Here is a 15,609-nt window from a genome sequence, read left to right on the forward strand (position 1 = left end):
ATTTCATTGCACAGCTCTCGAAAGCAGGTTCTGGAAAGCTTGGAAAATTCCCATGCCACACTTGATAAGAGTGGGGAAAATAATCCCTTCTTTTGCATCAGAATGTACAACATCTCTGAGCTCCCTGTGTCAAATCCTGTCCCTGATCCCGTTGTTCTGGCTTTGCCCTCATTCAAATGACTGCAGCCTCCACTTACCATGCACAGCACAGAAATCCTTAGGAGGCTGCAGCTCTGGTTTCTCCATCAGGAGCAGTGATTTGCTAGGAACTCAACCAGGCTGCAGAAGGCTGGTATCTCTTTTCCCCTCCACACTGGCTCTCTTTTTCTCTCACTCACTGAGTCCTGGCCAAGAAAGGACTAAGTAGAACATTGTTTTAGGCAAGGGGGTCTACTTTCCTGTCTGCCAAGAGAGGCAAAGGCAAACTTTCTGCCTTGTGCCAGATCCAAAGAAAAAACATCCTTTGTGCTTCTCTGCTCCAGAAAGGCACAACAGCCTTTCTTCATTTCAATTACCTTTGAACTAAACAGGAATTCCTGTTAGCCTCCTTCGGCACATCAGGAGCTTTCTCTCAGCAGGGTGAGATCCATCTTCTGGTAGCAAACAAACAGCCAGAACCAGTCCCTTGCACAAGTTCTGCCACTACAGGAGAAGGTCTTGTCTCTGGATACCACCCTGGGGCAGGTGGAGTCACAGTAACCACACAGCTACTTTTATGGGAACTACCAACACACTTTATAATCCTTGCTTAGAAAATGGGGAATGTATATTGGGTGCTCAGATCACCCAGAGATTACCTACTAGTTCTGAGTATAAAGATATAGCTGATTTCTAAATATGAGATTTCCATCTGGAAAGGTTATTCCCTGGGGCTTTCAGAGTATTCCACACAAAAATATGGGCAAGGAACACCAGGCCATACACTATCCAGATTCAGATAGCAATACTACTACTTAGCTTTGATGTTACCTAACGGGAATCTTCATTACAAGCAAGATAAATTGTGTTCCCATTTTTCAAAGTGAAATCCAGAGACATGTCTTCAGTGGGTTCTCCTGAGGCTCAGCTCAAAAATCACTAACTTAGAACACACAGAGAATTACACCCAAAGAAGGCATTAGCTCACAGAAGAGAAGTTCTGGAGATGTGAAGCTCATTACTAGGATTTATCCATCACCTTGCCTACCCAGAGACAGTACAATGCTTTTGTGATTATACCTTTTCTCTTTTAGAGAGGACTTGGCTCTGCATCTCCATAGCCTGCCACTTGCACTCCACCTTGTGTACAAATGCCATGTGCCCAGGGCTACCTGCAGCAGCACTGCACCAAAAGAAAAGAAGACACAGCCTGGTTTCAAAAGGTCATGAGCACTACCTGGGCTCCCCAGCAAAACCTGCTGCAAGTGTTGTGCAGGAAAACAGACTTTCTGCTTTAAGGCCTCCTGTAATTAAATCCTTTTGTAAACCACAAATTTTCTTCTCATTTCTTCTAGCAAGTGGAGACTCAAGGGGGTTCTGAATTTAAATGAACTTCATGAGCAATAATAAATTAAAACTCTCTAGCTCCATTTTTTTTTTCTTCATGCCATCATAGCAGTTATAAAGAGCTTTATCACAACAACCAGAGGGTTTGGAGTCCTTGAAAAAGCTCACAAAAATCATTACAGGACTTTTAGTTTCAAATGAGAGTGGTTTCAGTGTTACACTTCAGCAAATAAGAATACACTCATAGTTTAGCCCAAATACAAGATTTCTTTTTTTTTCTTTTTTTTTCCTTTTTTTTTTTTTTAAATTTAAAGTAGCACTTTTCCTTTCGGGATTTTCCACCTAATTAAAGATCAGACATTTACAAATGCAAAAGCACTATTATTTTTCAAATCAGTAACAAAACACAACAAATACTACAATGCATCTTGCCTTTTTATTGTACTGCATTATAGACAAAGAGGACTATGTACAGAATAATTGCTGCCATCACACCCAGAAAGTTGCAGTGTCACTCTTGATCCCTCTGGAAGTCAGAACATCCACTTGTCATTCATTCCACCTTTTTGTTGTAACAAGCTGTGTATATCAAAACTCAACGGTGAGCAAACATTTTTCTAGGTAAAAACACAGCCAAAAAAACCCTCAGTGCTTACTAACAGGACTTTGCCAGATTCTTTAAGGTACCAGCAGGATAAGCGTGCACAGTAGCAGTACAAAACCACAGACATGCTAACCCCCAGCATGGTGAGTTGTGCTGGAAAACTCAGAGATTGAATGCTGGAACTCCACCTCCTGCAAAAAGCCAACCCAAAATCTGTGCATTACTTTGGTTCAAATCTAAGTGGGAGTAAAGGAACCTATGGTTGGTATTTTGCAAAGGAGCTGTGCTAAACCTATTGTTTTACCTGTAAAATAAAATGTGATCTATGATAAGAACCTCTGCTCCTTCCCACCAGTCAGTTACCAGTGCTACAGTGGAGTGCAATGCTACTAGAAGCAGTGTGTTGCTGTGTCATGCTGCTTCTCTTCTACACAAACTGGGTCCTGATCACCTATAAAGGCTTTTTCTAGAATGCTACAAAGGACAAAGCAAATTTCCTACTTGAAAAGCAGGTGCAAGCTTTCCCTTGCTGAGAACCACATGCCTTTCAAACAACTTTGGCAGAGTATATGGTAGTACACTCCTTTGTGCTAATCAGTATGACTGCACATAAAATAGTAAGTTGGCAGTGGGTCACAGTTCCCTATTTCCTTGTGCCTAATGTGGTAGATAAAATGGGAGAGAAGTGGTTTGGAAACATACAGATAGTTGCCATCATAGCTTACTGAGCTGCCTAACAGCACGATACCAGCCACTTATGGGAAGACAGACATATCAATAAGAATTGGTAAAATGACTTTGAAAACCACTGCTCTTGGCATTGCTCCCATACTCTTGCTTGTATAAAAGTTTCTAGTCTGTACTGAAATGCTCTAGCTGATGTACAAATCTCTATTAATTACACCTTGGGGATGATATTTTAAGTCCTGTGAAAAATCTGTTATTATCTACAAGAACTTTCCACTGGGACCACTTTCTATTCTCCCTGGTCCTCTCAAAAAACAAAGGAAAATAGGCAAACAAACCAAACAAAAAAAGATTTGCTATTATTTTTCAAAGAGTAACAAGGTGCAATCTTGTCTAGTACTACTATTATTAGAGTGCCTAAATTGTTTTCTTCTCTCTTGTCTCACACTGACAGCAGCAGGAAGGTTAATAACATCAGCACTGTAACCCACTGCTATGGAGTGTAAAGTCCATGCAAGAGCTATGGAACGTTTTCAAAGAACTTAAATATTTCTCAAAATACAGTTTGCAGGAGACTCCTGAGCATGCAGGCATTTTGTAGGGTCTCTGCCAAAATTCTCTGTAGAGGCCAGTTCGAGTGGCTCAATCCAGTATGTGATTTGCTTAATGAAAGACACTTCTCCAGGAGATTTTGGCAGGCACAATCAGTTCAATTGCCAGGGAGTATTCATGTGATTACAAGTGTTACTGATCATATTAGATACTTAATAAATCTCTCCAAAAAAGATCACAGCTACTGTGTGGCTCTGAAGAAATTAAAATTGTGACACAGATTACTGTTTTTTCTGTGGACTGGACTGTTGACATAATTGGGAACCAATACCTTCCTTGGGCTGCCAAGCAGTCAGTGACAACTATTAATTTCTATATGAATCCATAACTGTTTGTTTGTAAATGTTTAGCTATGGATCATTGCAAAGTAGCTTCCTTTTCATGTTAGGGATACATTCTTCCATAGATATATTAAAGAATTTTACTCCACTGACTTTCACAGACCTATGGCAATTCACAGGTGCTGAGGGGTTGTTCTGAAAGTTCAAAACCAATTTTTGTCTTGAAATACCAGAAAAGAGAGGAACTATCCTTACATAAAATCCGTGAGTGAGGCTTTGGCACTGTTTCTTCTCTTGACATTTCAGCAGATGCAAATCACACATGGGAATAATGATAAAACACATCAAAGCAAAAATTATCTAACTGAGCTGTACCTGTTTGGATAAAAATTGTTTTCCTTGCAGTAGGGCAAAACTTGCCCTCTGTATCTTCCTGTAATTTATTTAAGGGCATTTTAAAAATGAATATATGTCCATTGGTGAAATCCCAGGGCTGATTTCAGTGTATTGCATGAAAACAATTACACAGGCCTCTCTTTTCTGCTCTCAGGAAGAGGGTTTCTGTCTGAAAAAAAAATAAAAGTCAACATTAAATCAAAGAACTGAATATTTCACTTTGAAAGAGTATATAATTCATTAGACCTAATCCCTCTTCACAGCTGCAGTTAAGGTGCTTTGCTGAGTCAAAAATCGTAGTTATTAGTGCTGGAAAAAGTGATGAAATAAGTATATTCAGTACCAAGATGCATGGAGAGTGTTTTTAGAGTTTAAATCTTTTCATTTTCACAGCTAACTTCTGGGCAGGAGGCTGTCAAAATTATTAAAGTGCCCTTTGTGAATGCAGAGAAAAATTCCACTTTCAACTGCACTGCTCTTAATTCCTTCACAGTGACTGGTGGCTTCCAGTTGATGATCTCTTCAGTTCTGTGTCATTTAATCACGCTGATCGCTGGTTGTGCTCCCAGTTACACGCCTGCTTCTCTCCAATAACTCTGAGTTCAATCCAGCTGTCAGTCTAACCGTGTTGTCTGAAACTCATAACCTTTCAGGGCAGATCTAGACTTGAGTTTGTGGCTCCTATTTTAGACCAAGTTAATTCACTGACAGTTGCCTTACTATCAACTCCTTTTGGAGCCATGCCCCCAGAACTCCACCAAAAGCTTCAAAACCATGCTCTGTATACATAATTTAAAATTACTGGCTCTTGTTTTTGGAGCATCTGAGTGGAAAAGCATTTTCAAGCTTTTTTTTTTTTTAATGCTGTGTAACCAGAAAAAAATAAAAATCAACTTCAGCTCCTCAAAGTTATTTAAGTATCATTTATTTAATTGCAATCAAATAACTTAAACCTTTTGTGGGGACCTAGTCTCACTCTTTGAGAAACAAAGGCTGAATTTCTCAAACGGTACCATCATTTCCAAAACTGGGCCTCTTGCAAGATTCAAAATAAAATTGTTTGTGCAAGCAACTCACATTAGCAAGTACAATTGTCAGTGAAGATAAACTTCTTCCTGAGGGACTACACCTTGTGGTTTTCACCAATGTGGTCTGCAGTCCCCTAAGTAATTTGTGGATTGACTTTGAAGAGTTTCTTGAGGGGAAAAAAAAGTTACCAGGCTTATATTCAACTGTGAATGGGTTTCCCATGTGCGCTGGAGAAAACCATTAAAGGTTGAAAAACACTTGTTAACAAATTATCTAAAAGCTCTGTGAAACAACAAGGTCTTCAGCCTGCTGGTGTTTGTCTGATACGATGTCCCCTGCCAAATTAGAAACACCAAAGGGCTAATAAACAAAGACACACAGTCTCCAAAGGAGTATCTGGGCACTTCTACCTGGGTACCATCAAGCTCTGCCTTGCTTTGGCAGCAGTACCCCTGTCCCCCCTCACTACTCATTTCTTGTTCTCAAACTGCAAACTCTTGCAGGAAGAGGCTGTTTCAGAACTGCTTTTTCCTCCCCTCCACAGCCCTCTCTCCTTGGCAACTCAAACTTTTGACATCCACCTTTGCATTAAAGAGGACTTGTTCACTTTCCCTGCCTGCTTTCTCTTATCATCTTAGAGCAATGGCAGGCATTACTGAACACTGCTCCTCACTTGTCGAGCGCAGTCCTGGATGACTGAATGCTCTCTTTGTTGGGAGCCTAGTAGAAATCACAGAATCATCTTAACATCAAACAGGCTTATAGGATTTCACCGTAATGCCAACAAGCTGTCACTGTTACCACAAACCCTGCCTAGGCATCACTCATAATTATTTGCAGGCAGGAAGAGCAGCTCTGGGGACACTTAATTGTCAACTGAAAGACTACGAAAGAGACGTATCACTTACAGAAACTTGTAGCCCTGCTGGTATTGGCTCAGGAAGTTTCTGATAGAAACAGTCCTCCATGGGGCTCGTCCTTGTAATAACAACTTTCAAGACTCTGGAGTTGCTGAATGAAGCTATTTGTGTGTAAAACTTGAGACTTCATAGTTGGTCAGCATGAGGTAAGCACCAGTGGTTGGGTAAGGATATGGAGGCTGTATCTTTCAGAGAAGAGAAGGCCACCATGTGCCAGTTGTCGAGCCCTGGCCACACGTTCCACTTTAGTATTTCTGCATCATTCAATAATTCGTATGCAACCAAAGCATCTCTTCCAGAAAAGGCCTTTGGAGTCTCAATCCAAAGGCTGGAAAAGATGGATAGTAATATACCATTTTTTTACTAGTAGTATTAAACTCTGCAAGCTGTCAAAGGATGGGTGATTTTCCAGGTAACTGGTTACATTTGTTCTGGTGATGCACTGTTCCTATGTCCCTTCTGTTACAGTGTGAGTTGTCTGAATTGGTGCCTTGGCACCTTCAGCCTGCTCCTCACAGAAACAGAAGCTTATCTCGTGGCACTTCAGGACCAGCTTTTCCCTTTGTGCTCTGCCTCACCTCTTGCAACACAGCATTGCTCTCTGATGGGTTGTATTCTCACTCCACCCTCTAAATAGAATAGCCAACACAGATATATCTGAATATCTCTGTAAGTGGGATTAAGGAATTGTTCTGTCTCCATTGTGTTCAAATAAAACTTCCCAGTGCAAGTGCCATTAAGTACCTCTTTTAACTTCCAAAGTAAAGCTTGGTGGCAGTATAAGAACCAACACAGCTGCAACTGCTCATGGTCTTGCCATGTTCTGAGTAGGTAAAAAACCTTTCATCTGAACCTAATCCAAACAGGTGAAACTGCTACTCACCAGAACAGCCCAGCACAGCTGCTGAGGTGAAGCCCCTTGATTCACAGTCTGACACTTAACAGTTATTTGGAACTAGGCATGACAAACTTCTGCAATGAAACTCATACTGAGCTCAAGAGTTCTGCCCTCATCAGTTTGCTATTGATAGCTCAAGAAAGCTAAAGTCACTCCAACCTTATGGTGTGGAGCCCTGCATGATTGCCCAAGGTCACAAGAAACTGGAGGCAAAGCAACATAATTGCCCTTCTATGTTAGAGTTGGAGACACACAAAGGTTGACTCTGCGTGAATGATCATTTGAGTGGAGCCTGATTTTAGAGGAACAAGGAGTTCTTCTCACCTACCCACAGGGATGACACCAATCAAAGGCCCCGAGCAGGCACCTGTAGGAACTGGAGATGTGGCTGTGAACTGGTTGCACTGTCCACAAGTTGCCTACTGTCATGTTGCCAGTGTTAATGAAGCTATTAGGGAAGGAGAGGTAGGGTAAGACATACATGGGAGAGCTCTACTAGAGGTAAGAGACCTCCTGCCTCTTGCAGACTTCAGCCAGCATGGAAATCACTGTGCTAAGTCCTACCCCAGACAGTGTTTGCGCATATTTATGAACCCATGTATGTATGCATTGCTAAAATCAGGGCATGTAACCTCGTTTTTTGTTCACTGGGACCTCTACAGCATAGGACTGGCATGTGAAGTAGCAAAACACCCTGTGTGCTATTATAACTACCTCAGCAAACGTGCCTCATCCTTCTACATGGAGTATCAACCCATGAGAAAGGAATATACGTGCTTCCCCTTCCTGTCTGCCAGCCCTGCCTGCCACCTTCTTACTCTCCAGTTCACTTTCTGCTCCTGCCCAGTGACTAGGCAGTCCACAGCTCAGAAGCAGTGCTGTGAGATAAAGAGCAAATCATCTTTCTTCTTCTTCCCTTCCTTCATACATCTTCTTTCCTTCCCCGTTTGCTTCAGGGACTATCTGGGTTAATACTTTAGCCTGTTATGCAAGAACACTGACTAGATGATCTTTAATGAACCTCTCCAGCCTGTGAAAAATAATCTGTACTTGGTACAATCCTATTTGCTGAAATGGAAGTGAGTCAGCAGAGATGTCATGTCTGCTGTACACAGGCAGGCAGACCCAGCTACTTGGAGATAAGGGCTAAGTCAAAGCATTTCTATAGAAACACATACCCTCATGTCTAGATTATACGCCGTCTTCTTTAAATCCTGCAACGCCCTCTGCATGAACTCAAAAGCATGGCAGTCAACACAGGGACGACCTGGAAAAAGGTGCAGAAGAAGATATCACTGTCACAGCATGAAATCTGGAGTGTGGCAGTGCAGAGGGAGAATACTCAGACTTTTTGCAATGCCAGGAGAAAACCCATTTTACCAGGCACCCGCAGCAGTATGTGTATGAAGTGAGGGCTGCTTTGGACAGGGCTGAATCTATTCTTGTGCAAATGTGGAAGGACCAGCAAAAACACAAGAGCTTTTTCTGAACGTAGCCCCAGGCTTGGTTCTGGCTGGTGCTGTGTGTCTTCAGCCCCCAGCTTCTCCCCTTGCAATGGAAAACCTCAAAACTTCTCAGACATGGATTAATCCTCAACTGATACACTGAAAATAGGAGTTTACAGTGGTTCAGAAATCAGGCAGGCAGGTCTGTTTTTAGAGGAGCTCTTACAGAGCAGCTTGGCAAGGGACAGTGCCAGGTCTGTATTTGCTTCCTTTCACCTGCTGCTGTATTTTTTCTCTGCCAGGAATGTAAAGCATCCCACTAGCTCTGCAGCCGGTGCCAGTGTGTGTGCAGAGGGGCAGGGCAGGGAAAAGGCAGAGAAAAGGAGGAGGAGGAGCAAGGGAATTGACAACAACTAAAATGGTTCACCTCTGGACCTGGGAATTTCTGCTCTGCCAGGATTCACCCTGCACTGATCTCCGGGCCTTTCATTCAGTCACAGAGTATAATGAAGTGTGGGTTTTCAGAAAAAGAAATTGCAGATACTGGAAGAGATGCAGGGGGAATAGGGAGAGAGAATATTTTACATTGATCACAGTCCCCCATGTGAGTGTGCTGAAATATTTTTCCACAGGCAGCCACTTGTGCTGCTCTGAGAAAGTAAAGAGGGTGCAAAGCTGCTGCTGAGATAGGTGGGGAGCTGCCCAGAGCCAGAGAGCTGCTGTGCAGCACTGCAGCACCCCACACCTGGCACCCTGCTGCCAGCACACACGTCTGAGTTGGGCCTGATGGAAGGGAGCAGCCAGTGTGCTTCTTGGTCCCCAGCAAGTCTCTTAGGGGCTTTGACCTGTTCAGGAGGTGTTTCCCTCCCTTCCACCCTCCTCCATCTCCCCTCCATGCAGATCACATGTCAGGAGGACCCAGGGATCAAGCCAGGGATTTAATTCCAGGGATGTGGGGACATCCAAACTCCCCACCTGTATAAGAACAGCATTACCCACAAAGACTCTCTCTCCAGCCTGAGAGCAGTAGCAAAACAGTGGTGTGAGCACATTTTAAAGACACTCAACCCCCTCCTGTTTTCAGTATTTCAGTAATTTAATTGTTTTCACTTCAGATGATGGAGCAGAGCCCTTAGAAAGAACCTGTATCCTCAGTCAGCTGTCAGCAAATGCATCCTTCACTTGATGCCATGGCCTGGCACCCTGCCCTTGCTGTGGCCTTAGAAACCACTATGCCCTGGTTCCACCTCAGTGAGGTGCTGCACACCCTGAAGTGTTTGTCACTAAAATGTTCTCAAAACCAGAACTTGATGGAGAGAAAACAAACCTCAGGTCAAAAACTAACATCTCCTGCTCTGGCACTGTGGAGAGAGCACCTTTGCAGAGAGCCATGAATTCCATAGCCAGTCACTGCCTGTCATCCAGGAAGTCTTGCCATGCCCTCACAAAGGCCATGGCTCTGTGCCATCATTCATTGGTGTTTTTGGCAGCCAAGTACTTGTATGCGGACAGGGAGGTACAAGTGGAAAGGCACAACCATGCCAAGTGGTTATTTCACCTTTGCCACCTCTGTGAAAGCAGCTGCCCCAGCATCAAAGCAACTTCTGCAGGAAGATGGTGGTGGCACTGAGGATACCTGCCTGTGTGTCTTGGATCAGCACAGGCAAAGCTCCTAAGACACACAGCACTGCTCTTAGCCACAGTGCAGATGCAGCCAGTTTCACCACATCATATAGAGGGGATATTCCCTCTCCAATGCAGTTTCCTGGGCTCTCCTCCTTGGAGAGGGTCCTTCTCCAGGCACAGCTGTCTCTGGGTCAGGTTGGCACCCTGTCTGCTGTGAGCAAGCCCCCCTGCAGAGCTGGCAGCGGGAGAGCTCATGTGATTCCTCCAGCCACCTATATCCCAGGATGATACACAACAGTTTGACTTACAGCACTGCAGGAAGGACTCACTGAAGCAGCACCACTGGCAGATGAGAGAACAGCTGTACCTGGGAGGAGGGAAGAGCAGCTGGAGAGGTGGCTGGCTATCACCTCTTCCAGCCAGGCAGCCCTGCAGAGCACACCTCTGTTCAGCACTTCAGAGACTGGACCAGGGCAGTGCTGATCTCTCCCTCAAGCATCTTGCACTAGCACCAAGCAACCTGAATGCAGTTCCCCAAATAAAATAGGGGCAATACCAGACTGCCCAAGTCCTCACTCTAGACACGCTTTTAATCTATTATACTAGCCAGGCTCTCATAGTAGCAAAGGCAGGTACTTCAGGAAGATATCAGAATAAGCCTCTAGCAAAGTTCTTCTAGACTACCAAGAGGCTGGAGGATATCCTGAGCCTGGCTGGCATTTGTACGTCTGGTAAGACGTCCATTAATTTTTCTCACATTAATTTGCCCCATTGCTTCCTGAATCCATATAAACTTTTGGCATCTACAGCATCCTGTGGCAATGAGTTCCACAGCTCAGCTGTTCACTGTGTGAAGAAAATACCATTCCTGACTACTCTGAAGTTAACATCTGCTGTTTTCACTTCCTGCCTCTAATTTTTGCACTGTAAGATACAGTTATCAAATATTCACCATCTCTGTCCCACTTATGACTTTGCTGCTGTCCATCATTCCCAACCTCTGTGTCTCCTTTCCAGACTGAAGAGCTGGGCTGGTAAGCTGGCCTGCCTAGCTGCACAATATTTTCAGTATGCCCACAGACATTTCCTTAAGTAATGATGTCTAAGTGTCTGTTTTCGCAAAGGTTTTAAACAAATTAAATATGTGCTGTTGCAAATAGGAGCAATCCTGCTTTCTGACCTTGGCTACGTGTTCCCACATCTTCCCTTGCTCACAGCAGGAGTGACCATGCAGTTGCTTGGTCAGCTGGATCGTTTCTCCAGATCAGATCCTGAATACCCAAGTTCTGAGGCCAGAACAAGGACAGGAGGCCAAGAAATGGGGAGGAAAAGGGCAGAGGCAGCATAGGCTTACATCAGCTTAAAGCAGTTGTGACACCAAACCTGAAGTCACATCATAGCAAAGTACAGCAGGGTGCTATTAATTCCTTGCTGACAGCTGGGAACAGACTATAATTCATAAGGAGACTTAACGGTTTTGTGGATTAACATAAGGAGAATTATCAAGAGTCAGCTATAATTCTAAATGGGTCCCATCAGCATGAAGATTGCATGTGTCTTTATGTGTTTGGGGAGGAGTGGGGGAGAAGAGCTTAAAATAGGTTTCTTGGCTCCTTGGTGAAAAACTGGAACTGAAAGCACTGTGGAAGTCTAATTTACTTTCCCTTGCCTGCACATGGCATTTAATCTTTGTATTTTCATGCACCTTGGCTAAAGAAAACAGACTGACCAGCTTCTGTTCCTCAAATTCCACATTTCAGCTTTCCCAGTGGGTGATCTGGGCTATAAATGCAATGGGAGGTTGAGGAGATTACTTAACTTTTTTAGTGGATTGCGCTGAACTTCAAAGAAAATAATCCACAAATATTAGTAACACCACTTCATACTTGACCAGCCTTTTGCATATGCAAAGTGCTGTGTATAAAGTATAAGGACATGATTAATCACTGCTAATTAGCATTATTCATATAAGATCTGGGCCTGTTCTCTGGCTGGCAGAAAGCATGTCAAGTGGAGAGCAGGGGCTGGTACCCTGAGCCAGATATTGGTGCTACACCCAGCACAGGATTTGCAACGCTAGGAAGAACTCTGACTCAGTCTCATGCTTCTCTCCTGTGACTCCTGCACCTCCCACACTTGCAGGAGAGCATTGCTGCTCCTCTCCTGCTCGTGGTGCTGCAGGAGGGGCACATTTCTCCCACCAACTGGGAGAGAAAGGCTGTGTGGTTCATGAGGGATTGTTCCTGCTAAAGGTATATTTCCAGTCTTATGTTGCACACCTGGGAAAAGAGAAAAGCATCAAACACCACCTCTGGTCTGCCCTGCAGAAGGACACTTAGTATTGCCCATGGACATCATATATCCCTGTCAAGAACATGTATTAGACCCTCCTTTTTTTCCCCTGGGTCATCCAGGATCACGCAGGCACCATTTTACCTGGGCTGACAAAATGGACTTAAGCACCAGCAATAGGTCAGGTGTGTGCATGTGCTGCGGTAGTACTGCCCCCAAAGTGGGTCAGTGCCCAGGAGTATCAACTCTGATGAGAAGTAGTCAGTGGAACCAACATCAATTAGGAAAAGATCCAGAAACATCTGTATTAAATTATATCAAAGGTCTGCCTAGCCCAGTGTTTTGTCTCCCATAATCTACATCTCTTGTAGCACACTAAATGTGTCTAGAAGCATTCTCAAGCTTTGACAGCAGCTGGCATGGGACAGGTCATCTCTGGAACAGTAAACTCTGTCTTACAGATAGGCAAATGGCCTCCTTCCATGGACAAAGGGACCATCCTAGCAGGCTACTAGTACTGTCATGTTCCCAGGAGAGGGAACATCCATCAGCACTGGTTAGAGATGTGACCTTCATGGCCAACAATGGATGCCCATGAAAGAGCACAACAAACTGGGCAAGTATGGAGGGATGTGTTCCCAAAGACCTCCCAGGCCTCAGGAAAATGCTGAGGCAGTTCCTGAGCTAGAAGAACTGCTGCTGTATCTAAAAACCCTTTCTAAGATTATTTTTCTTGAATGTACCAAATCAGTTCTGCAATTCCATGCAAATCTTTAGTACCCACAATGTCCTGAGGGAGGAATTCCACAGGTTAACTATCTGGAAGGGCCATGATGGGCACAGGAAAGTACCTGGAGAACTCTATACTGCATCCTCAACAAGTGGCTGATTAGGAGCATTCTGAACTCCTTGTTGCTCTAAAACTGAGTCTCTGCAGCAGCACAAAACAATTTACAATTTATGATCAGCTTAGGGTCTTCCTCCTGGTCTGGCCTCACACTTCCCAGGAATGCTGTCAGCCTCCATTACTCAGGACAGAGCAGCATGTCTCTGCAGAAACACTGGCCACAGAAACACACTGACCTGCGCTTCATTCCACACCCTTTCATGCAAGAGTAAGACAAGGAATCTTTCTCAAGGACTTTCCAGAGGACTCAGTAGCCTGGCCACAGGATATCAAAACCATGAGATAACTTCTTGGGACTGGGGTCAGAGACCCTGGCCAAGAGTTTTGTTCTACAGATAACATGGGAGTTTCCACTACACAAGCAAACAAGGAATCACTATATACTTTTTCCCAAAAATGTGTTGACTTGCCTCTGCTAACATAGACACATGAAGGGCACATATAATTTATTTTTCAAGTGTGATTTTATCCTTGAGGACACACAATGGACTACTAGCCACAAAACTTAAAGTGAATGAATGCATGCCTGGAGAACAGGTGCAAAAAATAGAAATGAGGTCTGTTTTAGAACAGACCAAAACCAAATACTAGTAAAAAAAGAGAATGGAAAAAGAAAGAAATTTGGCATTTAAGTTCTTAATACATAGGTGTATTTGAAAACCAATAACGGAATTATAGGAGAATAAAATGCAGTGACTAAATCAGGTCTTGGTTAAATATTTTGGTAGTAATCTGAAAAGGTAGCTGTGATACAAAGTAAGCGTGATTAAGAACTAGAGATTGGTTTATATGCAATTGCCTTCCTATTTTTTCTTCCAGAGGATATTTTAAGTTTCTAATGAGTGGCTGCTTCCCACTTGCTGTGGCCAGAACACCCTGAGAACATTGACTCCGTGCCCTAATGTCTTTGAACTATTGCCTCATTTTGGAGCAGAGAAAGTTTAACTAGAGACTTGCTCAAAATGACAGAGGCAGCTAATATAGAGCTGTGATCCAAATCCAAGAGATCATAGCTTCATGGTGTGCTGAGGACAATCTGTCATATATATTTATTTTTTAGATTTTTCAGAATAGCAGCTGGATTTCAGAATTCTTTATACGCTTCACAAATAGACTGTTTGGGTCAACTTCCCCTGTGTCAATCTACAGTAGTTACAAGAAAGTTGAACTTGAACTATTGTTCCAACCAAATGCTAGAATAAGCAATATGTAATGCCCTAGCAGAAATAAACACAAATTTCCTCCTAACTATATCCAGACTAGCAAGAACTTTGTATGTATTGTGGCAAATCTGGAAATGAAACTCTCCAGAAGCAGATCTAAACCACCTACAATCGAAGAGCTTTAAAACAAGCTCTAATTAAAATCATAGTATGCAGTTAGTATTTTTTGCTAAATATCTACTAATCCCTTGCTGCTTTCATGTACTGTTTTCATGTGCTTTGCTGACATGTTACAAATTCATTGTTACTCGCTCGTTAACTAGGCAATGCAACCTTCCCCCTGGAGCTTACAAGGTCCGTGTGGCTGCTGTGGGTTAAGTGGAGGAAACAAAGCAGGAGGCAGTGCAGCAGGAGGGCACGAGTGGGCACGGCAGGTACCTACTTTCTGCAGGAATGACACTCCCAGAGTCCTGGCTGGCCCCCTCGAGCCCCACGCTGAGCAGGCCAACCACCGAGATGAGCGGGACCGCCACACGCATCACGCTCCGGGCCGACAGCAACGCCATTGCTCTCATCAATAATTCAAGCTTTCTTCCCTGCCTGAAACGAGGAGGTTCCATGACAATCAGCAGTTTGCACCCAGCACGCTCCCCACAAAGGAGTGGATGGGAGGTGATAAGCACAGACCCACATGTACACACAAACCCACTGCAGTGACATGCCAGGGGCTTGTGGTGCACCCCAAGGACCAGTTTGCCAAGTACCTGATCTTTCTCTTCGCCCGTGTGCCAGACCCTCGGAGCAGCTGTAGCGAGCAGGAGAGGCTCCAGCAGCCACTCTGAGCATGCGTCCCCCCTGCATCCCCCCTTCCCTGATTAGGGTCATTGCCATGGAGATTTGCTATAGCAACACCGAAAAATTGGAGCTGCCAAGAGGAGGCAAAGATTTAAAGGGACCACGATGTGGTGGATGGACGCTGCTGTACTTCTCCTCTACTTCTGCTCCTCAAAGGCCGTGTCCTCTCCTTGGTCAACACTGGCTGCTGCCAGAGTTCATCCCCTTTTATTCTCAAAGTGACTGTGCTGAAATATGTAGCTCCCATCCTTGCTTTAGCTGTATCTCACATGAAGTGATACTCTGTTCTGGGAGGTTCAAATGAAATGAAAACTCAAAAGTTTGCTTGGAAAAATAAAGATGCAGGACCTGCTGATGGTACAGTGGGCTCCAGGGCAGACCCCATCATGGGCTTCATTTAACTACACTG

The 15,609-nt window shown here is 44.0% G+C and overlaps 1 protein-coding gene across 1 annotated transcript; it reads right to left on the reverse strand.

Annotated features, from left to right (window-relative positions):
- Positions 1-1,902: 1,902 nt before the first annotated feature.
- On the reverse strand, positions 1,903-15,228 carry LOC127384618 (neuropeptide-like protein C4orf48 homolog). Its single transcript, XM_051619300.1, has 4 exons — positions 15,110-15,228; positions 14,788-14,945; positions 8,091-8,179; positions 1,903-4,234 (listed from the first exon to the last, which is right to left on the reverse strand). Exons 2-4 carry the CDS (start codon positions 14,918-14,920, stop codon positions 4,169-4,171), a joined length of 288 nt encoding a protein of 95 aa, XP_051475260.1. The 5' UTR covers positions 14,921-14,945; positions 15,110-15,228; the 3' UTR covers positions 1,903-4,168.
- Between the last annotated feature and the right edge of the window lie 381 nt (positions 15,229-15,609).

The sequence above is a fragment of the Apus apus genome, chromosome 4 (genome assembly GCF_020740795.1).
Source record: "Apus apus isolate bApuApu2 chromosome 4, bApuApu2.pri.cur, whole genome shotgun sequence".
In the NCBI taxonomy this organism is placed as follows: Eukaryota; Metazoa; Chordata; class Aves; order Apodiformes; family Apodidae; genus Apus; species Apus apus.

Excerpts from the sequence above, each read along its gene's own strand:
- LOC127384618 (XM_051619300.1), bottom strand. The coding sequence starts at position 14,920 with ATGAGAGCAATGGCGTTGCTGTCGGCCCGGAGCGTGATGCGTGTGGCG. Across the intron at positions 8,180-14,787 it reads GAGTGTCATTCCTGCAGAAA|GTCGTCCCTGTGTTGACTGC; the intron begins GTAGGTACCTGC and ends ACCTTTTTCCAG. Across the intron at positions 4,235-8,090 it reads CGTATAATCTAGACATGAGG|ACAGAAACCCTCTTCCTGAG; the intron begins GTATGTGTTTCT and ends TTTTTTTTTCAG.